Here is a 21,731-nt window from a genome sequence, read left to right on the forward strand (position 1 = left end):
GCTTTGGGGCCATGGTTCCTGTTTCTATTGTTGTGTAGTAATGTGAATCTGTTCTGGTTCATTTTCTCACAGTGTAAAGTTGTGATATTGCATTTCTTTGCCAACATAGACAACTCTTCTATGGAATGCTGTGAATGAGTAAAAAAGATAGGATGGGACAGAGAACTGCAACTCAAACAGTTTTTGAGGTATTTCTAAAAGAATAAATAAATATTTGAGACATTCTTCTCATCGAAATTCTGCAAAATGCTCATTCTATTTGGCATTTATGTGCAAATAATATCCTCAAGGGATGAGAAATCCTGATACATATATCAAATTATGATTGAGATTTGTATATATATGTATGAAAAAAAAAAACTTTTGCCACAATAATATAACAGTTTTAGCCCTTTATACGTTCTCAAAAATAATTACACAGGAAATGTATGCTGCTCCTTTAGATGTCCTTGTCTACTGCATGTCATTGCTCAACCCCCTGACTGCGTCATCCTGCCTTAAAAATACAGAAAAAGATAAGGGTCTGGCTAAGTGTCTCTCTCTAGCTAGTGGTTTATGACTCAGACAGAACAGGAGTGGTTGACAAAGCAAAGGTGAATGCCATGTGTGCAGCCGGTTGCCTGGATACATCTGAGAGAGAAAGAGCCAAGCCTGCCGGGAGAAAAAGTAGAGCAGGGGACAATGCATCATGCTGCAGGGTGGACATTTACACCTCTCAACCAAAGCACACACACATCATGCCACGTAACACCCAGTGTCCCATTTTCTTTTTCGAGGAATTTAAATAAGTCATCCAATTATATTCTAATACATTCTAAAGACTTTAATGATGATCTCCAGGGTTCTGACATAATTAATTCAAATCAACTTCCTCTCCTACTTTTACTCAAGATTTCCTCTTGGAAAAGAAGGATGCCTAGCTGCAGTCATTAAGGGGAAGTTAATTGATCATTAGACGATGTGAGTTTAAAGTAAAGGGTGGTCAGCCAAGTCCAAACCTTTTTTCATCACTGAATCTGAAAGCAAAACTTACAGTCAGGCTCTGGGTGGATTTTGCACAGCAACTGACTGTGAGGTCAAAGTGTGCTGGAATTGAAGAAAGTATCGACCATAACATGACTGTGCTTTTATGGCAGATGCCGATGGCTGTTTGCTCAGTGTGTGAAGTGTTCAGGCTTTATGACTTAGTATGTTGACTTTAAAGGACCGTGACCACAGGATAGCTGTTGGTTTGCTTTTCTGCTCATTTGCGCCCCCTGGTGTAGACTCCAATGCCTAAACACTAGTCAGTTGTTAAAATCATGATGTTCACAAAAAAAACATCCCAAAGCATCATAGCCTAATTTTATAGAACTATGCTCTCTACCTGCATGTAAACGTTCAAACAGATTTGTGCAGAGAATGGAAAGAAATCCGCAAATGATTCTCACCCTGCAAATTATGTACTTTTCTACACCTCTCACAGCTCATCAGCAAGATGCAAGGTCATATGCATCATCGGTACTTACTGTGTCATTCATAGATTCACTTTAATCGTTTTAGGTATCTACTAAAGTAAATAACATTGATCTTATTACAGTGGCACCTTATTGTGGGACAGATTGGGAAGCAAGGGTCCATTTTGTCCTTCAAGCTGCAATGGAAGCAGACGTGTATGCAAGCAAAAGGATTTGGGAAGGACTGCATTTTGATCGTTGTACTGCTGGGTCATAACATCTCCAATACTGCAGATCAAACATGGTCCAAGGAAGGGAAACCAGTCAAGTTTCATTGATACATATTGGGATTGCAGACAGACCCAAGTTGTCCATCCCACTAGAAGAGCTAGTCTATGTCAAAGGTTGAAACACAGTTAACACTGGAACTGCAGACATGACAGCAGGGAGCATTATGGGCCCTGTTTCAAATCTTCAAAGTGTGACTGTGTTTTTATGGCAGTTGCTGATGGCTGATTGCATAGTATGTAAAGTGTTCAGGCCTTATGATTTATTATTTTGACTTTATAGGACTGTGACCACAGGGCAGCTGTTGGTTTGCTTTGCTGTTGGTTTGCTTTGCTTTTGATCATAATGTCCACATTTGTGAAATGAAGAGGCAAGAACATTTGTATCATCTGTACCTACTGTTCCATTTCAATAGGTACTAATGTCAGGTACAGTGAATCCGGAAAGTATTCACAGCGCATACCTGAACTTGGAGTTGTGGCAAGAAGGAGGTGCAAAAACCAGACATTGTGGAAACAGGGATTATAAAAGGAAACACAAAATGGAACAGAAAGCAAAAATGAAACTGAAACATAAACATGCAGGTGAGGAATGTCCAGTCCACATTAATGTTGCAGCACCTACTGGGTACTACCGACATGCTTTTCAAGGAGTCCTGAGTAAACATGGTTAATTTGCCCCAGGACGTAACAGTACCCCCGCCCCCTTCCTCAAAGGCGTTGCTCTGAAGTGTCCAAACACCATCACCACCGGTGCTGCCCCTGCACATTCCTGCAGACACTCTCACGGACCATCCGGTGAACGCTTATCATACTGCAGGGTAGTGCTGTCTAGGAACATGCAGGCCCTGCCCCTGCACTTCCCTGCTGGTGTCCCCAGCGTACCTCCCTGTGTCTGGCAGAGTGGCGGTCCCGGACCTCCCGGTGACCGTTTACTATACCGCATCAGGGCACGGGCAGCCCCTGCCACTGAACACAACAGATCAGCTCGCTGGGGCTGTGTCTCCTCTCATCTGCGACACCTGAGGGCCGCTGTCTTGGTGCTGGTGTGGGAGGCAGGTGGCTGCAGTGGGCTGTGCGCAACGCTGCAGGTGGTGGAGATGGGTGCCGGCCACTCACGTGACGACTCCCTGGCACAAAAAGTGCTGTTGGTGGGGATGTGCAGGATGTGTGATGAACAAAAAAAAAAAATCACCACATCCCCCCCTGGCCCAGCAAGGGCCCAGACTTGAATCCAATTGAACAGCTCTGGAGAGATCTCAAAATGGCTGAACACCAAAGCTTCCCATCCAACCTGATGGAGCTTGCAAAGAGGAATGGGCCAAACTGGCCATGGATAGGTGTGCCAAGCTTGTGGCATCACATTCAAAAGGACTTGAGGCTGTAATTCTGCCAAAGGTGCCTTGAGCAATGCCTGTGAATACTTATTTACATGTGATTTTTAAGAGATTTGCCAAAACCTCAAGTAAACTTTTTCCTGTTGTTACTATGGGGTGTTGTGTATAGAATTCTGATCCATATTGGAATAAGGCTGTAACATAACAAAATGTAACATAACAAATGTGGAACATGAAACAATTAGTGTATATGAGGACTTCTTTCGGTCTCTCCAGTGTTCCCCTTCAATTTGGCAGGAAGGATGGTACCACCTTGCACTTTTGTCTTTGGTGATGGTTTCTTGTCTAACGAAGTTCTTCTCTAATTTTGGAGCACATTGGCCCTTTGACTTGGCGCCAGCATTCACGTCAGTCATCTGAAGGGCAGAGATGATGGCAGCGTTCCCACAACCAAATAATGATAAAGAGGAAGAAACAGAAATGAGGGGCATGAAATAGAGAGGTGGCACTGACCTTTTCTGTCTCTGGGACTTTTTGTGACAGTGGACATATTACGAGATGAATACAATTCAAGGGCAGACATCTTTTTCCTGAACAACCTCAATAATTTGATGACCCATCAAGTGACATGGACACAATCTACGCCTATATCTGAGGGAATTTCTATTCTGTACCCAGAACATATTGTACATTTTTGTATTGTATTTAAACCCATCTGTTGTTACCTGGACACAATAGAAGATACTAGAATGAACAGTTTCTAATTTATTAAAAAAGGTAGATTACTATTGCAGTTACATGGAAAGTCCTGAAAGGAATACAGTGGTCATCAAGCCCCCCAAAAGACTTTTGCGTCATGGCACCTCAGGCCATTTGTTGGCCTTTTGGCTACCCTGGCGATACTTCTTGTGAGCGGAAGGCCACAGCTTGGTGATAAAGTGGGGGGGTCTTCATGGACCTCAGATTTCCCATCTTACATTTTCATCTTGCATAATCCAGATGGCTGCACAGCATCAACATTTGCTTCACCCTTCGCTACATTTCAGAGGGACGAGTGTTTAATTCCGCAAATTAACATGTTTTGTGTGATTGTGCAAGGGCACAACTTAAGATGTATGTAATTTGCACAAAGCAGAACACAAATGAACCATGCAACAGACAACCAACCACAGCAAGAAGTGCAAGGCACTCACAGCAGGAAACGGGTGAAACCACTCATTGTGGCACGCTCTGGGAAGCAGTCCAATAGCAGAACCTAGTGGCTGATTTCATTCAATATATTTCATGAGTGTGCAACAGATATTATTCACCTCAGTTTTCTTTAGTTTAGTTGAAAATTTGTGGGCCAGTGATGGCCTAGCGGTTAAAAAAATGCCTGGATGCATTGAACTTGTCATTGTGTTCCTCAAACCATTCAGTGGTGCACCGTGTGTTCCAACACCTTCCTATCAGAAACAGCATTAACGTTTTTCAGCAGTTTGACCTACAGCAGCTCATCTAGAGGGCTGGACAACATGGGGCAGTCTAAAATCCCCACATGTATCAATTAAACTTGGCCGCCCATGACTGGTTTTCCTTCATTGGACACATTTTGATGGTCCTCACCCCTGTAGAGTACTAGGAACCTTCCACGAGATCTGCACTTTTGAAGATGTTATGACCCTGCACAATTTTGTCCTTCTCAAATCTTTCTGCTTGCAGAAAGACTGCATTAGATACAGCATTTATAAGTACAGCATTCTTCAGGCAGAGGGCAGGAACAGCCCCTAGACATGATGGAGACATGATTTCTCCATCTCAGTGTTAGTCCTTCGCTGGACACTCCTGAATTTCAGAATCAGAATCATAAATGCGTTTATTGGCCAAGTATGTGAGTGAAACCATACAAGAAATTTGATTCCATGTCAAATGGAATTGTGTCTCTAGAGGTGTCTCTCAAGCACAGTATAAAACAACAACAATATACAATATACATTTTACAGTTTACTAAAAAATACATTACAGATTAGCAATATAAAAGTTTGACAGTTCAGCTGTTGATTGGATTCTATATGATGGCACTGAACAACTGCTGTATTTATATGTCTTCATTTGTCTTTTTAATGACTTTATCATCTGGATAAACAAGTGTGTGTGTGTGTGTGTGTGTGTGTGTGTGTGTGTGTGTGTACTGTGTACACATGTGGAGGAGGGATACCGCCTTCCTGTCTCCTCACATTCATTTCCCGTTGTTTTCAGACCATTTGATGGATGGATGGCCTGCAGTTAATTAGACATAATAGTCTTCCTCCCGCACTCCCTGTGCATTTTAATGAGCTCTTAATGGATTGCTAATTACTGGAAGAGCATATACAACTGGCAGAACAGGATATAAAAGTATTTATCTTCTCAAAATGCAGCAGCCGTCAGCGTTTTACAGTAAAAACCTGTAAATAAAGCAGCGTTAACCAGAGTGCTGTGTTCTTTCTCCCTCCTCCTGCCACTGAATTGTACCATTAATCCACAGGTAGCTGCTGCCGCACATTCGCCGTGAGGCGTGGTTCTGTAATGAAGGGGATTGTCATTTGTTGTGCTCAGCCGGTGTGTCAGTGGCTTTATTCTTAGCCTGGGTGTGACAGCTGAAATGTGAGATGCAGGGGAGCTGGCACCCCCCACTGCCATTGTTCATGGGATCTTCCATAGGCAGGTGTGGGCAGTAAATGCTTATAAATAACCCCCCACCGGAGCCTGAAGATATGGCCTTGAATGAAACCCTGGTGACTGTGTGTGTGTGTGTGTGTGTGTGTGTGTGTGTGTGTGTGTGTCAGAAAGAAATAGAATAGTTGAATGTCACTTCAGCAATTGACCCCTGTGAGTTTCAGAGGGGGAAAAACGTTTAGAGTCCTGAGCTGAAACGGAACTGAGACCTGTAGTGGAGATTTCACTCATTTAATCTGTTTCCTTGGTCTGCAGTCTCTTGCCTATTGTAATTGATGTCAGCATGTGTTTTTGTTTCTTCAACTGATCACATCTACTGTTTCCCGACCCTCTGCTGCAGATGGTGGAACAAACATTTTACCCATGATCCTCTAAAATTCCCACTGGACACACATCCACAGCCCCCTATTGTGTTGGGCCGCCCCAAGTGTAAGTCTATCTGGATGGTTTGCATTGATCTGTGTGTCAGTGGCACAAGGGGATGCGGGTGGTCTATATATACCACCTTGAGAAGGAGGGAGCATGCGTGTGTGTGTGTGTGTGTGTGTGTGTTCACAGCATTCTCCCACTGAAGGACACTGTCAGCTCTGGGGTCACCCTCACACAAATACAGAGAGGAAGAGAGATTAGGGTGGACAGAATCAGATGTTAGATGTAATGTGGTAGAGTCATCGAGTGACCTGCGACGTTCTAGGAATAATCTCGATAGAAAGAGAGAGAGAGAGAGACAGAGACCTGTGTCCTCCCCTCTCCTTGCTGAAAGCCCCAGAGTCGTCTGTTCCTCCAGGGAAACGTAAGTTGTTATTAAACTCGCTCTCATTCTTCACGTTTGATGTCTCCTGACTGCAAGGACGTTTCATATACCAGGGCCATTAAATTATGTCTCGCTAATGGAAAACATGAACTGGGAAATTAATTACAAAACCAATGCCCTATCTTCCTTTGTTCTTACAAGAAACAACGAGATTTATGACTGGTTCGGGGGAAATCTGTGTAGGCTGATGATGAGAAGCTACCTCGGAGGCTTGGAGCATTTTGGGGGCACTTGTCCTCTACTGTACACAAACTTAAAAATAAAGTGCTGCCACCACTGAGGTGCTGAGGTACGGTTCTGTTCTTATAACATATTGGGAAGGTTGATGGTTTAACAGAATTCCAGGACTTTATAGAAGTCGTGTAACACAAATTTGTTAAAAACATGTTCTCTTTTTTGTGAAGAACGCAATGATAAACTAAATTGAAACCTTGAGTGAAACATGTTTACAAAGTCGCATGGAGCTAAATGAAAAGTCTCTTCTGTGATTGATTTGCATGTCATGTGTTTGGTATCAGTTGGTGTCAGTCATGCTGCGATTGATGGAAGGTTGGACAATGTAAAACAATGTAGCTGCCTCCAAATGCCTAGTTGCAGAAATGCACAGTTCATCAAATTAAGTGGCTGAGTGAATAGGGAAAAGATAATGCCTTTAAAAAACGAAACTTGAGCCAGTAAGGAAGCGAACTCATTAGTGGAAGGTTGCCGGTTCAAATCCTTGAGGTAACACTGCTCCCCGGGCGCCTGTCATGGCTGCCCACTGCTCACCAAGGGTGATGGTTAAAAGCAGAGGACACATTTCGTTGTGTCAACGTGTGCTGTGCTGCAGTGTTTCACAATGACAATCACTTCACTTTCATTAAACTCATTCAGTTATAGAAGCTGTGTTAGTGCTGTTTACACTTTTTTGGTCTTGTGACTGCTTGGGGATCAGGAAATCTGAATCCTTACACCAAGACCATAAAATATAGTTGGTGATTCACAAACCGGCAGAGAAAAAAGTTCCATTCCACTCCTGCAATGGGCTAACTAGTGAATGTATCATTTGTCACGTCATTTTTCAGTGACAGCATATTGTGAGCAATACTTTACTGTGTATATTGTAATATGGCAGACACTTCATACAGCAACAATGACATTTATCGCCTTTCCTTTCCTTCTGCTTGCTCATGCCGTCTGTGTCACGAGGTTTGTCCTTTCCGCTCGTTTCTTCACCGAGGGGGATCCGTGAGGCTGGGCTCTGCAGTGATGACAGATCAATTTTAATATGCTGCAAGATGACCTTTTTCCTTGCTGTGTTCAAACAACCTTCTCAATCCCGCATTACAGCGAGTCCTGACAGAGTGGCAGCCAATCAGCATGCACGCTACAGGCTTTTATTTCCTGCAGACGTCTCCTCATGCAAGTCAACAGCATTTGGGTGTTTATGATGATAATGCAGGTGTTTTCTGCAAATGGCAGCTAAATGAAGCCATCCTTCTCAAGCATCCCGATTCTGTTCACTGGTGCAGGCTGTGTGTGAGTGTGTGTGTGTGAGAGAGATTAATGATTGCCTGGGTACTTGGGCAGCATGATAGTCCAAATCTAATGAATTATTGCACACTCGACAGGCCACTAAGGGGACGTTCATTTAGCAGGGACCCAAATCTGCCCTTCTGTTGGTCTCTGGTCCATGAATGACAGTTAAATGTTTTTGCAGAGTAAAGGGATATCAGGGTTTCATCTACATCTACGTCGTCAGTGATTTCTGCATCAATAATGCAGAACACATAAATCATTTCGCTGTGTGCTTTGTAGATTGGTAGGTGGGTAGGCAAATATAATAATTATAATCAGTTGGTTTGGACACAAGTCTACAATTTTATAACAGAATCTGACATCAAATTTTCATCAACTTTCATCTTACCCGTGTTCAATGGTCCTTGTCCTTACCCCAAACCTAGCACTGTGAACCACGATTCATTCCCATTTCAGAAAGAAGGTGTTCAAAACACAGCACAGTTATAAAAAAAACCATCTATGGACAACAAGCAACTAAAGGATGTGTGTCAATGTTAAAAAATAAATCCCGAGTGGGTTAATTGTCTCTGCTGTTAATTGCAGTGTTTATTTCATGGTGCCATCTTTATGTCAGGGTAAATACATTTTTTTTATCATAGTACTTATTGCCAGTGACTGTTGCTATGAAACTGGAAGTGAGTGATTTCAATTAGAATCTTAAATACCGAAATTGGCAGAATCACATGATCCAAAAATTGTGGTTCCAGGAACCTCTTGCTGAAACTACTTCTGTTTTCCAAACAGCTGCGCCCCGTACCTGCTTAGTGCTTTGCCATGGCAACCAAATTGGTGACGTTCCGTTCCCAGGAGGAGCAAACCTCCCAGATGTCCCAGGCCATGGAGCTGTCCTCCCAGATCAAGAAGAGGAAGTTCACCTCCAGGTACACCTCCAGGCACACACACACACACACACAGACTTTGTTGACACTAATATTTGGATGGACGTTCTTTAGCTTTGATGACAAAAAGCATTCACAGTGTCATCTTAATACAAAATATCATGACATTTGTTTCAGTCCAGATTCACTTTGTCTGGAGGATGGGATAGTGGAACCCCAACCAGTCTTCTCTAGCACTCTCTATACCTTCACCAAGGTTCACATTCTCATGTGTAGAGGAGGAATCAGTTTTTGATTTGATTTGTCAGTTTTGTAGAAACATTGATAGTGGTTATAGTAAAACAAAAAAAAAACATTTTTATCAGTTAATATAAAAATAGTTAGCATTTTATATTAACTCAAATCCTAATCATTAGCTCAGCATATTTTCATTTAATCTTTTGGACATCCTGAAGTTAGATATTAATATTAAATTCACTGGTTAGCTTTAAATTTGAAAGGCGCTACTTATATAATTCAGGCTCTCTGTTAGAAACAAGTTCACATCAGGACCTTTTAAACAATGACACGGGACAGTTACAGTTTATTCTCAGCTTATGGAGACATTGCAACCCTGACACTTTTAGCCAGGGGTATTTTGCACTCATGCTGAAGGGCAAAATTAGAAAACACACATATGCATGCCCCCAACACAGAAAGATGCTGTGTTATTGAAACCATAAGGCAGGTAAAGCTTTTTCATTGAGCTGCATGTAGAGGAGCAGTCAAACCTCTGTGACATCCTCTTTCCTGCCACAGTCAGCACTCAATCCCCATAAAACCAGGCTTCACAGGCCTGCATACCAGCTAGACATGCACACACATCCCCATCAAAACACTACCAGGCCTTTAATACTGCCCATGATCCAGACTAGATTAGGTTTAAGGAGACAATATGCTGAAGTTTTCCTTTCAATTAACAATTAACAGAGTGGCACCTTGTCATATGCATCGTACTCATCCTGTGTGGCACTGCACATATGAAAGTGTCATGCTGGCTGGACATGGCAAGGATGAAGGACGCATACGCATGACGTCACAAAATAGGGGTTTAATACTTGGTAGACAGGACAAGGCACCATACAATGACCCGACAATCAAGAAACATTACACAAGACTAACATGAATTTCCGGTCCAAATTCCAGACCCTGAGTGGCCCCTGCCGGACTGGATCGTGACATGCATTACATTGCTGACTCAAAAATCTTTTAAGGGGTTTCAAAAATAGTATATTATAAACAATAATATTATAAGGATTAGAACCATACAAACAATTACATGAGACAAAATAATATGTGGCTAAATATATAAATAATTTATGGAAATTTTTTTACTGAAAAAAAACACTTCAATATCAGTAGATTGACATAGAGCTGAGTTGTAAGGACCTTAACAGAAACAACACTTTTTGTGTGTGTGTTACATTACCTCTGTCAATTAAGGTTAAAAATGATAACATTTGCTTCTTAGCTCCAGCATTAACATTAGCATTTTATTCATATTAGTAATGTTAGTAATGAAAGAGCTAATGTGGATGACAGTAATCTGTGCTAGGGGCAAGGTTAACATTTAACCCTCCAGCAGTGGCATGAAGGTCCACCAGCAGCATCACTTGCCATTTTCTGCCAGTGTGTTTTGGTACTGTGAATGTTCACATGTTCTACTGCAACTTTGTGTGAGCATCATAATCATGTGAAGACAGTGGTGACCTAGTGAGCAAGGAAATGGACCCGTATTCAGAAGGTTGCCGGTTTGAATCCCAAACCGGCAAGGTGCCACTGAGCAAAGTACCGTCTTCACACACACATTGCTTTCCGGGGTGCCTTTCACTAAGGGTTAAATGCAGAGGACACATTTCGTTGTGTCACTGTGTGCTGTGCTGCAGTGTTTCACAATCATTTCACTTTCATTTTGTGCTCTAAAATGCTCTTGGCACCCAGGTAAGACCAGCAGCAATCATGATAGAGGCATTCTCGAGATTTCTAGAGGTCGTGCTTCTACATTTCTGGAACACAAAGTAGATGAAAACCAGTAGCAGCAGGGTAGATCAAGTGCCTGGTCACTCCTCCCATTTCTTTTTCTCTTTTTCTTTCTCTGTAACCCTTTTCACAGAACCTCTTAAACCCGCATAATACACGCCTGGAAAATAACCGTTCATTTGAATGGCAAAGCCTCTACCCTGAGGACAAAGCTGCTCCCATTTCCCCTTTTACCATGAGGCGACCTGTTGATCTGTCTAATTTAATAACGGAGGATAAAATGGGCTTTTGAAAAAAAGAGACGGTCATTTAAATATGAATACAAATGTGAACTGACAGAGTAAAGCTGGTTGGCACTGAGCCTTTTTTCTAATCCTCACTGGTATCTGTCTGGTATTATGGGGCTAATGTGCCCTTGTGTGACTGCAATTCAGCAGTAGCCCTGTTGTGTCGCTCAGATCATTGAGGCATTCACAGGAATTCTTATGCCCCACAAAAAATTAAAAGCTGAAAAAGCAAACTCTAAATAAAACAAAATGCAATCTCATGAGAAAAGCATTGTTTTATTCACATTCCAATACTAAAAAGAACCTGCTGAGGGAACATTTTTAAGTATGTAAATCGAGAAGAGGTCAGTACATGCTAGACAAGTTCTCGGAAGGAAAGATGGGCAGAGGTTCGTCAATCTGCAAAAACTACAAACTGTGGAACAATTTCAGAAAAACATTCTACAAATGAAACCCTCAACGTAATGACAATTACCTTAAAAAATAATAGAATAGAACAGAACTGCTGAACCAGATGTCAGTAGTCAGACAGCCAGATGCCTTTGAGAGTCTTACCTGACACTGTTGTGTTTAAAGCAGCATGTTTCATAATTCTAATATGCTACCATCATTGTGTGCTTTCACGAATACATAGTATAAATATACACTAATAAGATACAGTAACTCATTACGTTGGGACAGAAATAATACATTTGCAAAATGTGTATAAAATCAGACAAAAAAAAAAGCTGAGAAAAGAACCAGATAATTCCCAGCAGTGTCAAAGAAATGAAGAATGTCCCATTACAATGCATGTTTGAAAATCAGAGTTTCCCTGAATACACCGCTGCCCCTGGTGGTCGGCGTATGGAATTCTAGACAGGAAAAAAGTCCTCAAGGAACAGAAGTGTCACATCTGGAACATCTAGAGCATTTGCTTGAGGTCCTCTTTAATCTGCTCAGGCAAGGACAAACCAGGTGCTGCTTCATGACCTCTGATGACCTGCGTGTTTTGTGTTTGTCTCTGCATGATGCACAGTGATGAGAAGACATCCTACAGCGATTTCTACCCCATTATCCCTGGTGACCTGATGTCAGTGAAGGAGATTCTGGACATGCCCAAGCTCCCACAGCACCGGACATGGTACGGTGAGGCAGGTCTTCTAATTCATTGCCAGGTTCATCATATCTAAGCCCCCCCAATTCCCCCAATATTCACGGCACTATGGGGAATTTTAGCAGACACGTCACAAAGAGATCAGATCCTGGGCTGCTCTGAGCAACATCTCCCACTGACACTGCCTGACTAATTCAGACTGAATGGCCCGCATTAGTGACACAACAGCTTTTCTCGTCTGGCTGTCAAATCTTTCTGTCACACTGGCTCTTTCACACTCCCTCTTTTACACATATACAAGGTCTAATGGGGGCACACAACCTCTTAAACCTCCCTAATGCATGGCGAGGGAATAATTGCTCATTTATTCTCCTTGCCACCTCTGCCTGGTGGCATTAGGGCTCCTCTCTGCCATGAGTGTGGAGCAGACGTGACACTTGACTGCCCTGGTTCTCTGTAGAGAGTGTGATTCACATCCATCTGTGTAGGAACAAGGCCATGACATTTCAAAAAATTTCGTCATCTGTCCTATTTCAACACTTAACCTGATGCTCCCTCATCTAGCCTTCTACTGACAAGTTGTACAGGTCATCAAGTCCCTGTTGTCACGCCACGTGGGGGGTTGAGGTGATTGAGGTGCAAACGCTCGACATTTAGACACATGTGAGGTTTAATGGCCAGAAACACAGAAAACAAAGTTCATTTGGCATGCAGGGTTCAAAACAGAAATGCAGCAAAACCAAACCACAGGGCATGGCCAAGGCGAGTGGCACACAATCCTACATTTAAAGGGTCCTAAAGCGCCCCAGGTGAATTACCATTAGGTTTGGGTAATTAGGACCCTTTAAATGGAAGACTGTGACTGGGCACTCATGTTATTAGGTGCCAAGGCACCAAAGTATCACACCCATAGACACAAGTCTTGCCTGGTTTAATACCCTGTTTACACTTTCAAGGTTGTTAACTGCCTTGCCTGAGATCGCATAGATTCATTATTTCTACATAAATGTTCACATCAAACTAGGAAGTGTGCCAAATGCAACGATAAAAAAGGCAAAATAAATTTTAAATAAATGTTTATAAAATTTTATATAATTTTATAAAATTCTATAAATTAAATATAATTGCTGAAAAAATATTTTTTACTTACAAAAGAATGGGAAAGCTTTTTCACACTGAACATTCTTTCCTCCAATGGCTAGATATCAGGACTTAGCCATTACTGCAGTGCTTAATTTCAGCCGCAATTAGGATGTTCTCTGACAAACTTAAAAATAACAGCAACAAGAGCCATTAAGGTCACACGAAAACAGGACGCTTTAGAGGACATGACAGCAACTAACATGATTTATCTGCCATGTGTGTTGGTCCAGGGTCACGGTTACCACGATCGGTTGCAGCATGACTCCGCATTCACAGCTTTCCTCCCAGGTGCAGTTTCGCCTCAAGGCTTTTATGCCATAGGGATGCAGTGCATGGAATAAATTTCAAATTTGCTACAGTCTAGGGATGTTTTGGGGGAAACACACTGTGGGTGAGAAGAGGAGAGCTTAATGAGATGAGTGGAAAAAAGTGAAATAATGATACAGTACTGTCTTAAAGTCTAAGGAAGTTGTGAAAATATTTTCATGCTCATCAACATATAAAATATAAGAGTTTTAATCTTCCTAACAGTATGTCCAGAGCCATATAAATGTACGAAACATGTTAATAATAACACAAATTATTCATATATAATTATAATTGTGAAATTAACAGTAATTTCATTTGTTTTCAGAAACACTGTATATATGTACAGATCTGTTAAATGAATTCTGGGTATAGATCTCATATCATATCACATCGCTCATATTCATATCATATCTCTGTAAACACATGGATGTTGCAGCCGAAGTGATTGTCATTGTGAAACACAGCACAGCCCATGGTGACACAACAAAATGTGTCCTCTGCTTTTAACCATCACCCTTTGTGAGCAGTGGGCAGCCATGACAGGCGGCAGGGGAGTAGTGTGTGGGGACGGTGCTTTGCTCAGTGGCACCTCAGTGGTACCTTGGCAGATCGGGATTTGAACCAGCAATCTTCTGATTATGTGTTTTCTTACCCGCTTGGTAGATGAAGCAGCAAAAGGAGAATAATTATAGTAGAAAACAGAACTGGATGTTTAATGTCAAATTCTGCATTCATCAGGCGACCTTATACAGTACGACCTACAATCAGTAGTTACAGGGACAGTCCCCCTGGAGACACTCAGGGTTAAGTGTCTTGCTCAAGGACACAGTGGTAGTAAGTGAGGTGTCTTCTGGTTCATAGGGGAGCGTGTTACCCACTAGGCTATTTCCACCCCAACATCTACAGGAAGCAGCTTGTCATGTTGCATTGCAATAGCAAACAAAGTCATAAGGTAGATGATGCATTGTCATGAGATATTGAGACACCCAAGATTATCCAGCAAATACCCTGTCCGAGTTGATAAACTATTCATAGATTTTATTTATATTGTATTTACACAGTGAACAAAGACATGGAATAGGTATAAAATGGGGGATGAAGGAAAGAAAGATGCCCATACAGGATTCAAACAGAATGGGGATTTTAGCCGAATTTAACAGAACAGAATGATACAGACATGAGGAGAAAATGTGACATGGATGGATCTATACACTGAACCACAGGTCAGGACAAACAGGGAAATCAGGGAATAATGAGAAATGTCTAAGACACAGCTCTGGTCAGGAAGCTCTGAATCCAGAGTGCTGATGGGTGTCCAGGGACGTGACAAGCAGACAAGGCACCAAGGCATGCTGCAGGCATAGATTATTATTTATTCTAACTGATATTCCCTTGTTTGATAAGTCCCGGTGGACATTTTGTCTTGTGTTTAGTTGTTGCAGGACTCACGACCAAGGACTTTATATTTTGTGATAATTGGTAATATTGTAAAACTGAGGAGAATAGAGTAAAGAACTGTCTCTCTACACACAAAAGCACAGTATTCATACCACTCCAACTTGATGTTACCTGGCAAAAAGAGGCATGGCACAATAGAAGTTAAAAGAGGTTCTAATTTATTATCACCAGTAAATTATTATTGAAGTCACATGTAAATATTGTATGTAAAAAAGGTACCAATGTTACAGAGAAAACCAAAATGAAAGACAGGAGGAAAGTATAGAAAAAGACAGAACAGCCTGAACCAAACTTCAGAGACATCACCTGATCCAGGAGAAAAATGGGAGGAGAGAAAAGACTTGAGAACTGGAAGGCCCGGTTCCGATGGAAAAGCAGCTGAGAAAAAAAAGTCCCCCGCTACCACACGTGAACATGCTTTATACATTTGACCCACAGAAAGTTGTCCCAGACCAATCAGAATTTCTAGTTTCTGTTGTCACGCCCTCAGAGTCTCCCGTCTGGGGCAGACAAAGAGAGCATGCGATCTCAAACATCATGGCTGGAGCTTCACACCTATTATTTACCAAATGGTCGCAAGAACAAAGAACAGGATACCGAACCCCACGGACCATCACCACCAAATTGTCGCAAAGACCAAAGAGGTGTTTGCCTCTCCACAAGGCAAATTGCAGAAGTACCGTGGTCCTGCAGAATGTCCCATCTTACAATATAATATGACTTGAACCTGGGTCTTCTGGTTCATTGGTGAGTGATTTATCCACTAGGCTACTACATCATCATTCTGGAAGCAAAGGTTTGATAAACATATGACAAAGGTGATCAATCATAATGGCTTGATTCTCCCATTGCAGAGACCATTACTTCTTAGTGTCATAAAATTGTTGTTTGAATTTCTGTGCCTCTGAGGTAGAGGGAGAAAACTGTGCCCATCCTCTCTGTCACCTGAAGCCCAGACAGTTCTCACCTCTCACACTTAACATGCTTTACCACACTGCCTCTAATTTCAGAGCTAGTAATCCCTCAATGAGAAAACAATGAACATGGCTAGTCCCTCATGTTCACTCTCAGCTTCTGGTGAGGGTCCAGTGTGTGTTACTGGGAGAGAGAAAATCGGCCTCGAACATAACGTTGTGTGGAAGAATGGGAAGAGTTTTTATCACAACAGTGCTGTGTTGTCTCAGGGTCAAAATTCTCAGTCTCTGCTTTTCTATTACAGAAGTGTCCAACTGTGCCCATATCCAGAAATCACGTCACCCTTAAAGAAACTGTGCACCAGGGTGTGAATGCAAACTGCATCTCACTGCAAAGTCTCTGTCTGCGGATTAGTATGTTTGCCTGTGTATCAGCATATGTAGTCTTTGTTGAACTCATTATTTCATGGGATTTTTCATTGAGGAATCTGCTTGTTTGGAAGAGCTATGGGTGAGTCCCCGCCCTGCGCCCAGTGTTCTGGAATGGACTCCAGCAGCCGCAGCTCTGAGTAGGAATAAACAGTTGTGAAAAATTAATTAGAGAATTTATAAGGTCGTCTACATGTGTTTATAATTTATAATTATTTGCATCCTTTGAAATTGGTCCCACAACCTTGAACTTTATACAAGGTTTAGGTCAAGTGTACATTTTGTTGCTTTATTTTTTATAATCTGGGGCTGAAACAATCTGAAACAATTACTTTATTATCTCATTCTGCATAATCCCTGTATCTACAACAAGTCAAACCAAACTAAATGAGCTGATCAATCAAACACCGAGTATTTCTTAATTTCCTTGATTTGAACCATTTCTAATCCCTTAAAATCCTATAACTTCTAATGTTATAGCAAATATCTTAGCAAAGATCATAAAATTAATTTCCATCCCAGTGTAGTTTACTGAACCTGTACATAACGTAAGTATAAATAAATGTTTGACATTTATGTTCTGTTGTTCTGGTTGTGGATTTGTTTGCATTTAAGACCCTGTTCAGTTGACAATGCACTTGGCATCTACAAAATGCCTTCAGAGACAATCTGCTAAATGTCATTGAGTCAAGAATAAAACTTGAAAATCTTCTAAGAAATCATGGATATTACATCCTATGGACATAAAAAGATGATGGTCCATGCAACCAATGTGAAAAGGCACCATCAGTGCTGAAATGTAGAAATGGGTATTTAAATGGGTATTCAAGCGGCCATGAACTCTGGGTCACCAGGGAGATCCTGAAGGACACCATGGAGGCGGACGAGCTGAGGCAGAGAGACAAGTGGACCCTGTTCGGCAACGAGGCTGAGAAGGTGGAGGTGGAGGTCATCCGCAACCAGCATGTGGTCCGCACTCGAGTGGACCGCCAGGCCCTGCGACGCGTGGTGAGATGCTCTCCCATGCCAGTGCAGACCAGTAGCCATGGAAACAGACAGAAAGGGAAAAGCCTCTGGAGAGGGGAGGTTGTAGGCCCCGCGAGAAACCGAATAACCCTCCTCTTCAAAGCAGTTTGATGCATGTTCCCTTATTTTTGTCCCAAAGGAAAATTTGTTTTCAGCAAAACAAAAAAATAACAACATTAAAACAGTTTTTACACAATTATTTTTTTAACATTTACTCTACAATCCTGTAACTACAAGAAGTGTTTTTGGTCATGGTCTTGGTCTCTGCAGGCAGAGAAGAAGGCCAAGGAGCACATGAAGTATCTGGAGGATCTGAGCATGAAGGCACCAGACTTCCCCATCCCTCTGAGGCCCCATACCGTGTGGGAAGGCATGGCAGTCAAGCTCTCCTGCACCCTTCAGGGCTGCCCACCTCCCACAGTAACCTGGTGAGAGCTTCGATTTTTCATCCCTCTAGATTCATCCACTCTTTAGATCCTTCAAGACTTTATGGTGAATCACTCTATGGATTTAACAGCTCAAGTCTCTAATTCCCTTCATTCCCTTCAACTGGACCTTTTCATATTTATTTAAGTCTTTCATCCTTGGTGGAAGAGCATATACAAGGCATACTTAGAACTGTCTAGTGATATGGAATTAAAGAGCTAAATATGTGGAGCAAGTCTATTCAATTTTGGGTCCTTCCTTGTGTTAAATCATCTCATCCTTCTTCTCAATATGGATCAGGTACAAAAATGGGGTGCCGCTGAGCACGTCTGCGCAGCTCTGGAACTACAGTTTGGTTCAGAAGCATGGTCTCAACTCTCTGGAGATCAGAAGGTAATTTCATTACTGATCTCTTCAGAGGCTCGCTGCCCCACAGTATGCGCTGCTTTCGGAGAGTTGCACTTGCTGGGGCCCTCCATTTAGAAGGGCCATGACTTTCTTCATGTTTGGCCGTTTCAGGTGCACAGCTGAGGATGCCGGGGAGTACAAGGTTGTAGCAAAGAGTAGTCTGGGCGAGGCGAGCACCTTTGCCACCCTGCTGGTGAACTGTGAGTTTCAGAGTTACTAAATTACACCTTTCACAGGTCCGGATTTACATGCAGTTGGTTTAAAGCCTGTCTTCTGTCCAAAAAGCCCCCAAAACCCGACTTATTGAGGCTTTTGTCAGAGTTTGCATGGGAGTGCACAAGCCATCATTTAAACTTTAATGAGCCTCTTTTTGCTCCATCGCACGTACAGGCACTTGTGTTACTGGTAATAAGACTCCCAAAAGGGCTTCTGGAGCATTTCTTAAAAGATGCCAATGAATTAGTAACAAAAAATGTCATAGCGCTACATCTGGCCTCCACATTAATTAATTAAAGTACCGTATTATAAGGATTTAAAAATTCTGGAATGAAGCAGCATCTTCTGGGTACTGGAACAGAATTTAATTGTACTATATCATGTTTGTACGCATGACTATACTTGTCCAGTATTTACTCCCCTGATATCCTGAAATTGCTGTCATGATCATTGTCATGACCAAAGGCTGGAGTGGGAAGAAGACGCAGAATCAAGGCATCTTGTATCATAAAAGGAGTTTAATAAAGACATAAAACAAAACATGTGGCACAGAAAAGAAATACAAATTGTAAGAATAAGGCCAGGAACATAAACCAAAGACCTCAGGTAAGGCAACGTCCACATTAATGCAGTTCCTTATAAAAGGGCACTAACCATGGATGCCTAATCAGCAGCACCTCTCCATGATTAGAGACCTGCTGTCAAGCTGATCGGTGCAGGCTGCGAACCCAGCTGCACCAAGCCATGACAATCAGTAAAATAAAATACACGTTTAGTGTTATAAAAATACATGTTATGTAATAAAATACATGTTTAATGTTTAGTAATACCGGAAATGACTTTTTTGTCCAAATAATTTCTGTTGCAAAGTATGGCATAGTTGAGGTGAATTTAAAAACCCTTTTCTAAAGGCTTCAATCCACTTTTCAAGTGCATAATGGGGATAATGTTATTAGACAGTGCATGAAGTAGTTTATGCAGCCTGGCTCTAGAAAAAACACTCTGGAAAACTAAGTAGAAGAAAGGTCTCACAGCAAAATATTGCTAATTGTTAACTTTTATTAGTGCCATTTTTACTGTCATGCTGCCTGTAATGTTTATGCCAAAACTCTTTACTTAGGTAGGTCAAAACTTTTTCCCTTATGCAGGTTTAGTGGAGGGTGGTGAACATTTGAAAATGTGTTATGTCACATGGTTTTCAGCCAAGATGAAATGAAAATTGTAATATTACGCCAAACTGTCCATTATGCAACTTTTAGCTTAGTTTAAGTGGAAATAATTTCAAAAGTGACACTTTACTGAAGGGTGAATAGAGAGTGACTAGTTTTGCCCTTTTTCACTTTACAGGCCATAAACTTGCCCTTTATGATTTCATTAGACATGTTATGTATGTAGCACTGTTTATAGTTATTTTACATTGTATCTACTTCCCACTGTGTGTAGAGTGTTGTGGTTAAAAAGACAATTTGTGAACATGAATGAAATGCCAAAATTAAATGCAAATAAATCAAACATTTCACATAATAAATGTTACATTCAGCAGTTCTGATGTTTTTATAGCTTATTGAATGAACTGTATTTCTAAAACTTTATTCAGTTAGCAGTTGAAAGAGGGGGTGAAAATTGTGAATTTTTTATTTTTAATATCTGACTGTATTCACAGAATGAGTAAAAGGTGAAGACCAGACATCTCATTCATCCTGTCTGCTCATTCTGTTCTATTGTTTAGAATATCTGATGCTTATTTCACTGACTTGACACATCTTTCTTTCTTTCTTTCTTTCTTTTCCATCATTCTATCAGCATATGAGGGTCCAAAAGCAGGCCTGGCACCCGCCCACATGCCGAGTAAGAGCTGCAGCATGCACTGATAAAAAAAAGTCTCTATTCACTTCTGTGCTACCTTTTGAAGTGTTTCCTCTCCACTGGTGAAGAACTGAGAGAACTTGGTTTTTTTGATGGATTGGACATCTTTTCTTCTTGTTTTGTTTTATTCCTTATTTTTTTCTATACTTGGCTAATGTACATGAATTCTGTGTGAAGAGGGTGGGGTTGGGCTTCAGAGAAGAATGGACAGAAAATGTAGACAGAATAAAAAAAATAACACAGAAACCTCAGCTCTTAATAAACACATATTTATACATATGTATAACGTCATAAGTGGTCTATTTACATATTTATACATATTTTTACAGAGTAACAAACATAAAATACATGATTACATCATGTCTGGTCAAGCAAGGACATTCATAGTTCTTCACGCTTCCTTGAAATGTCAGTCAACTTAATAATTAGCACCACTATCTAAGAGCACAAAAGTCCAAACCATTATCGCTGCATAACCAAATTAAATGATATGAAATATTTCACTCCACATAGGTTTACCTTAATAGATAATGTAGCTGAAGGTTAGCTCTCTCTGAGGTTGTGGGTTTCAATCCATGTTTCCATTTTGTGTCTACAGAGTGTGCATGTTGATGCAGGTTTCCTCCTGTGATTAATTGTGTTTGCCTGTGCTTTGCAACCCAGAATTAGCACCGATCCTGATTAGGCTTGTGTGAATGAGTGGGTGAGTGAGTGAGTGATTACTGGTAGTTTATTGACTATTTTTCCCCTCATGTACACCAGTTCACACCCAGTCAGCCACAGGGAAGATAAAGTAGATGGTAGAAAGAGAATGTTAAATGAGAGGTCATAGAAAATTATGAAGAGGTTTTCTGTGCCCCATCTGTGCCAGCTGTGCAGTAGATTCTGCACAACATACAGACTTGGGTGGCAACTTTATGATGACTGGGAGGCTAGATCATGATCACGATTCTGAATTCACAGTCCATAAAGTTATCACAAGACAGGGCAGGCAACTGGGCAGTGCTAGAGAACTAAAAATATATTTTAAAAATTCTAATCTACAAATTTTCCCCTTCACCTTTTAAATATTTAAGTTGATTCTACATTGTTAAAAACAACACTAAACTGTGTACCCCATGTAATCGCAACACTTCTAAACATACATCATTCATCTATTTACAT

The 21,731-nt window shown here is 41.3% G+C and overlaps 1 protein-coding gene across 2 annotated transcripts in view; it reads left to right on the top strand.

Annotated features, from left to right (window-relative positions):
- The first annotated feature begins 6,309 nt into the window (after positions 1-6,309).
- The window catches only part of myom3 (myomesin 3), a 42,500-nt gene continuing 27,078 nt past the window's right edge, over positions 6,310-21,731 (top strand). Inside the window, exons 1-8 of one of the 2 annotated variants that reach the window (XM_028981528.1) lie at positions 6,310-6,550; positions 8,876-9,012; positions 12,295-12,399; positions 17,480-17,633; positions 17,922-18,079; positions 18,378-18,470; positions 18,597-18,685; positions 20,505-20,549. In XM_028981528.1, coding sequence (XP_028837361.1) covers positions 8,906-9,012; positions 12,295-12,399; positions 17,480-17,633; positions 17,922-18,079; positions 18,378-18,470; positions 18,597-18,685; positions 20,505-20,549 — 751 coding nt within the window. In that variant the 5' untranslated portion in view covers positions 6,310-6,550; positions 8,876-8,905. Of the gene's footprint in view, positions 6,551-8,875; positions 9,013-12,294; positions 12,400-17,479; positions 17,634-17,921; positions 18,080-18,377; positions 18,471-18,596; positions 18,686-20,504; positions 20,550-21,731 lie in introns of those variants that run through there. The other variant, XM_028981529.1, reaches the window with a different exon arrangement.

The sequence above is a fragment of the Denticeps clupeoides genome, chromosome 5 (assembly GCF_900700375.1).
Source record: "Denticeps clupeoides chromosome 5, fDenClu1.1, whole genome shotgun sequence".
NCBI classification, from domain to species: domain Eukaryota; kingdom Metazoa; phylum Chordata; class Actinopteri; order Clupeiformes; family Denticipitidae; genus Denticeps; species Denticeps clupeoides.